Raw genomic sequence first — 5,866 nt, 5'->3', positions numbered from 1 at the left:
TTTTTTGGGGGGGGGGGGGGGGTTACCATGGAAGATGTAATCCACCACTGAGAAAATAAAATAGCCACACTACCATTCAAAAGTTTGTAAGATTTTTTTTTTCTTTTTTAAGAGATAAATACTTTTGCAAAGATGCATGAAACTGATCAAAAGTGACAGTAAAGACTATTATAATATTTCAAAACATTTCTATTTTAAAAAATGCTTTTCTTTTGAAGTTTCTATTCAATAAAGCATCCTAAAAAAAAATTTTTATTTTTATTTTTTTTAAATATTAAGTAGCACAATGGTTTAAACATTGATAATAAGAAATTAGCATATTACAATTACAGGATCATGTGACACTGAAGACTGGAGTAATAGCTCTTGAAAATGCAGCTTTGCCATCACAAGAAAAAAAAAAACATTTTAAAGTATATTAAAATAGAAAACTTTAATAGTTACTTTAAATTGTAATAGTATTTCACAATATTATTGCCTTTACTGTATTTTGATCAAATAAGTGCAGCCTTAGTGAGCATAGGAGACTCCTTTCAAAAATATTTAAAAAATCTTACCGACCCCAAAACATTTGCATGGTAGTGTAATTCTAGTTATTAATTCTAGTTATTCTAGCATTTGCATGCTAGTATAAATCTTACTCTATATTTCTCATAATTAGCAACTGTATCTTTCATAATCAGACATAATATTTCATAATGTGACTTTATATCTCACAATTTCTTTATTTCTTAACCTTTGCTCTTCCATATTTCTACAGTCTCTTTCTCAGGCTTGCATATTTCTACAATCAGTAACTGAAAACTTAACAAAACATTTACATAACAGCAGAATATAAATCAAATTACTGAGTGCACCTTAAAGAATTAAAAAAAATCTATGAATTCTGTCTATTACTAATTTAATAACAAATTAAAAACGACCATAATATAACAATATATCACTTAATAATATAAGCATCCAAACATTTTGATGGTCTTTAGTAGCAAACATTCAAAAATTAACATTTGTAGTGAACATGTAAGCCATACCTTCCTCATCCCAGGTGTTTCTTTGCTCTTACTAGCAGCGTGAAAAATGTTTGCTGGTGCTGGAGGAGGAGATTTCTGCAGAAGATTACAGAAGTTTGTCATGCGCTGGGAAGCACTGCTCTCTGAGAAGTGCCTTCCTCTTCTAACCATTACATTCAACTTCTGTGCTGCCCTGTGGATGTTCAGTGATTTGACAGAATTACAAAAACATTTCTTTGTTTTCTACAACACACACCTTTAGTTATTTTGTTTTCTGGTCAGCACCTATTACCTGACAAAGAAAGACAAGGCAGCAGATGTTCCTGCAGGTAGCAGAGAGGACATACTGGAAGAACGCGTTGGCTGTGTGGCGCCGTAGTTGCATAGTGCCTTAGAGGTCACATTTTCCTTCTCATTCACCTTCCCTGCATGCAAAGGACTCTGGGAGGACTGAGAAAGATTTATCCTCACTGATATTGTCAAGCTCAGTAATTAAAGGAATAGTACAAATAAAAATGTGCTGAATTTGTTTGAGTTTGGAGAAATTTAGCATTACATCACTTGCTCACCAATGGACCCTCTGCAGTGAATGGGTGCCATCAGAATGAGAGCCCAAACAGCTGATAAAAACATCACAATAATCCACAAGTAATTCACACAACTCCAGTCCATCAATTAATGTCTTGTGAAGTGAAAAGTTGTGTGTTTGTAAGAAACAAATCCATCATTAAGGCATTTAATCCATCACTTCTGGCCATAATAGGAGTCCATAATCCATTATAACGCTTCCTCCAGTGAAAAGTCCATCACCTGTTGTCCTCTCACATCAAAATCCACCAACATATTTAGAAATGTTTTGGATGGTTGTTGCTTGTAAACTGTGCTTGATCCTCATTCTCTCCTGATTCAGACAAGACAACTTTTTCACTGCAGAAAGCAATATTATGGATATAAAATTCATATTTTAAATAGAAGCAGTGGTTTAAAGTTAAAAGCATCTTATTGATTAATTTCACAAGACGTTAATTGATGGACTGGAATCGCATTGATTCTTTGTGGATTATTGTGATGCTTTTGTGAGCTGTTTGGACTATCATTCTGACGGCACCCATTCACTGCAGAGGATCTATTGGTGGAGCAAGTGATGTAATGCTAAATTTCTCCAAATCTGTTATGATGAAGAAGCAAACTCATCAACATCTTGGATGGCCTCATGTTGGGTATATTCATTTCTGGGTGAACTATTCTGGGTGAACTATACACTAAATTGGACAGGCAATGTTTATACAGTTCAATAAACTTTAATTGAATGTCTTTCTGACATTGATTAAAAAAATATGCCAGTGTGAACACTACACCCTGAACATGAGTGTGTTTAATGCACTGCAGTCAGACACTATTATTAGTGAATGCCACTACAAGCTGAGTCATACGTGCAGATGAAGTCATGAACCTAATTTTATATGCGTCTCAGCATACGGGCAATGAATGCCTGAGGCTGCAGGCGCTATCGGTACAAGTCATACTTCAGTACAAAATCTAACCTCTTCTCAGCAGAAAAAAATACAGACTGTATTTCTTTGCCTCTGTTTGAGAAACCATCGCTTGGCTGCAGTCATCCGCATATCCAGAGTTACTCCCTGCCTTTATGTCTCATCAATGCTTCAATCCAGCCATGCGAAATAGGAGCCCCCTCTTTGCTCCCCTCCATTGGCAGAATGTAACGCCAATTAGCACTGGGAGCAACCCTCGGGCAGAGATGGCAATATTGGCCCTGCTGTTATTCCTTTCTCCATCTCTGCTTTCTTTCTCTCACTTCTCTGTCATCCAGAGAGAATCTAAGATTTAATTATGTGCACATCTTATTTCCACCGTTACGCTTTCCATAAAAGCATGCTTATTGGTGTTGTGTGTTTGCTATTCCAAATAAAAATCTACAAAATAAATCTCTTCTGCTTTTACTCCATGCATTAATATATAGGCCTATATTTTGTTAATTCCACTCCAAGGACTGAGTGAGTCCACCTTGTATGTTTGTGTAATGAAATGGAGCTGGACTAATGGACTCTGCCATGATGCTCTCGGTCAGCATCATATAAAGATCTGGTACCTACTGAGTGCTGATGGAGTTGTCTGAGACGTTCACTCTCTGCCTCACTTCCATAATGCGTTCTCATTTTATCTGTATTTACGAGCGCTGTGTATGAATATTTCACTGGTCATTAAATATTACAGCGATATTGATCAAGCTTCGTTTTTTCTGACAGGCTTCTCTGTGGCATGGATAAAATCTGGGTTTAACCATTCACCAGAAACAGTCATGTATCTGCTGCCTCTGGATCTAATCAAGGCCGACTAGAGGGCTGTGTATCATATGATGGCACACATGTGTCCTGGTGAGCAGACAGCTACACATATTTAATTTATATACTCTTACATTATGCACATGGATGATGTACTGGACATAATATATGAACAGCAGAGGAAGTGCTTCATTCTTTGCTAGAATTATTTGGAAAAGGAATACATACATTACCGCTGAAAAGTTCTGTAAGACTTTATCATGTTTTTAAAATAAGCGTTTTATGTTCACCAATGCTGCATTTATTTGATACTTAAAACATATGGTACAAATATTGTGAAATATTATTGCATTTTAAAATAATTGTTGTCTGTTTTAAAATGTAATTTATTACTGTGATTGTAAAGCTGAATTTTCAGTAGTCATTACTCCAGTCTACAGTGTCACATGATCCTTCAGAAATCAATCTAATATTCTGATTTAATGCTCAAGAAACATTTTTTATTTATTACCAATTCTGAAAAGTTTTGGCTTCTTATTATTTTTGTGAAAAATTAATTTGAAATAGAAATCTTTTGTAACAATGCAAAAATCTTTACTGTCGATTATATCAAATGAATGTCCTTGCTGAATAAATGTCTACATTTCTTGACCAAAAAAAACAAAACAAACAAAAAACTTTTGAATGGTAGTGTATGTTTAGTATTATATTAAAGTGATAGTTCACCCAAAAATGAAAATTGTATCATTATTTACTCACCGTCATGACATATCAGAATATAATTTGAAGAAGTTTTTGTCGGTACAATGAAAGTCAAGAGGCTAAAAAAAAACACACAACCCAAATAACTTTCATTTTATGGATGAAAACTTTGAAAAACTTTAAATTGTCTTTTGTATTCCACACTAGTAAGAAAGTAAATGGGTTTTGGACAACATGAGGGTGATTAAATGAATTTTAATTTTTGGGCTAGCCAACCCTTAAGTACGGTGGCTGAGAGAACTCAACACACTGCAACTTAAGAAAACATATGCAAATAGAAAAAGCACCAGCAAATTAAGAGAATATATTAATCAGTTTGACAACACATGTGCTGCAAATACTCGCAACACAACCAAACACAGAAACGTGCTGCAAATACGCACAATGCGACCAAATACATAAAAGCTGCGTAGGGGACCCCAACAACCCTTAATAAAATTATAGTAAAAGTGTAGTAACCTTTTTTTGGCATATTGATTACCATTTGTATAACCACAGTTGTACAAATACCATGGTTAAACTATGGTTGGTGTAGCAAAACCACGGTTAATTTGTGGTTACCATGATTTAACTATAGTAACCACGTTTTTTCTTTTAATATTAAAACCATGGTTAATTTTCATAGGGGACGTTGTGCAAATTAGCTAGCCAGCTTACATAACATTTCACAGTTACAGTAATTGTATATTTTGTCGGCTTATTTAGGCTAATGATATCCAAAAAGCTAAGGAATCATATGATCACGATGTTAAAATAAACAAAAATCTCACCTTTCAGAGCAGACATTGATAAACATGTCCCAGCCATGGGTCGTCACTTGTTGCTGTTCCCTTAAACATTCCATTGTGGTCTGTGCGTATTTACAGCACGTTTCTGTATTTGGTTGTGTTGTGAGTATTTGCAGAGCGCTTCTGTATTTGGTCGCATTGTGTGTATTTGCAGCGCGTTTCTGTATTTGGTTGTGTTGAGAGTATTTGCAGTGCGTTTCTGTATTTGGTCACGTTGTGTGTATTTGCAGCACATATCTGTTTTTGGTCGTGTTGTGCGTATTTGCAGTGCGTCTCTGTATTTGGTTGTGTTGCGAGTATATGCAGCGTGTTTCTGTATTTGGTCGTATTGTGCGTATTTGCAGCGCGTTTCTGTATTTGGTTGTGTTGAGAGTATTTGCAGCGCGTTTCTGTATTTGGTTGTGTTGCGAGTATTTGCAGCACGTTTCTGTATTTGGTTGTGTTGAGAGTATTTGCAGCGCGTTTCTGTATTTGGTCGTGTTGCGAGTATTTGCAGCACGTTTCTGTATTTGGTTGTGTTGAGAGTATTTGCAGCGTATTTAGTTGTGTTGCGAGTATTTGCAGCGCGTTTCTGTATTTGGTTGTGTTGCGAGTATTTGCAACATGTTTCTGTATTTTGTTGTGTTGCGAGTATTTACAGCGCGTTTCTGTATTTGGTTGTGTTGCGAGTATTTGCAGCACGTTTCTGTATTTGGTTGTGTTGAGTATTTATAGCGCGTTTCTGTATTTGGTTGTGTTGAGTATTTGCAGCGAGTTTCTGTATTTGGTTGTGTTGCGAGTATTTGCAGCGCGTTTCTGTATTTGGTTGTGTTGTGAGTATTTGCAGCGCGTTTCTGTATTTGGTCTTGTTGTGCGTATTTGCATCGAGCTTCTGTATTTGGTTGTGTTACGAGTATTTGCAGCACATTTCTGTATTTGGTTGTGTTGAGAGTATTTGCAGCGTGCTTCTGTATTTGGTTGTGTTACGAGTATTTGCAGCACGTTTCTGTATTTGGTTGTGTTG

At 35.8% G+C, this 5,866-nt stretch overlaps 1 protein-coding gene across 1 annotated transcript in view; it reads right to left on the bottom strand.

Annotated features, from left to right (window-relative positions):
- Window positions 1-5,866, bottom strand: part of LOC107719102 (kinesin-like protein KIF26B) — a 23,852-nt gene that overhangs the window by 12,092 nt on the left and 5,894 nt on the right. Inside the window, exons 4-5 of the mRNA XM_016526438.1 lie at window positions 1,303-1,460; window positions 1,032-1,203 (exon numbers count right to left, since the gene is read on the bottom strand). Of these exons, the coding sequence (XP_016381924.1) occupies window positions 1,032-1,203; window positions 1,303-1,460 (330 nt within the window). The remainder of the gene's footprint in view (window positions 1-1,031; window positions 1,204-1,302; window positions 1,461-5,866) is intronic.

The sequence above is a fragment of the Sinocyclocheilus rhinocerous genome, unplaced genomic scaffold, assembly GCF_001515625.1.
Source record: "Sinocyclocheilus rhinocerous isolate Xijiao unplaced genomic scaffold, SAMN03320098_v1.1 scaffold3470, whole genome shotgun sequence".
Taxonomy (NCBI): Eukaryota; Metazoa; Chordata; class Actinopteri; order Cypriniformes; family Cyprinidae; genus Sinocyclocheilus; species Sinocyclocheilus rhinocerous.
Note: the sequence above shows the minus strand (reverse complement) of the source record. Positions and strands in the feature narration are given on the sequence as shown.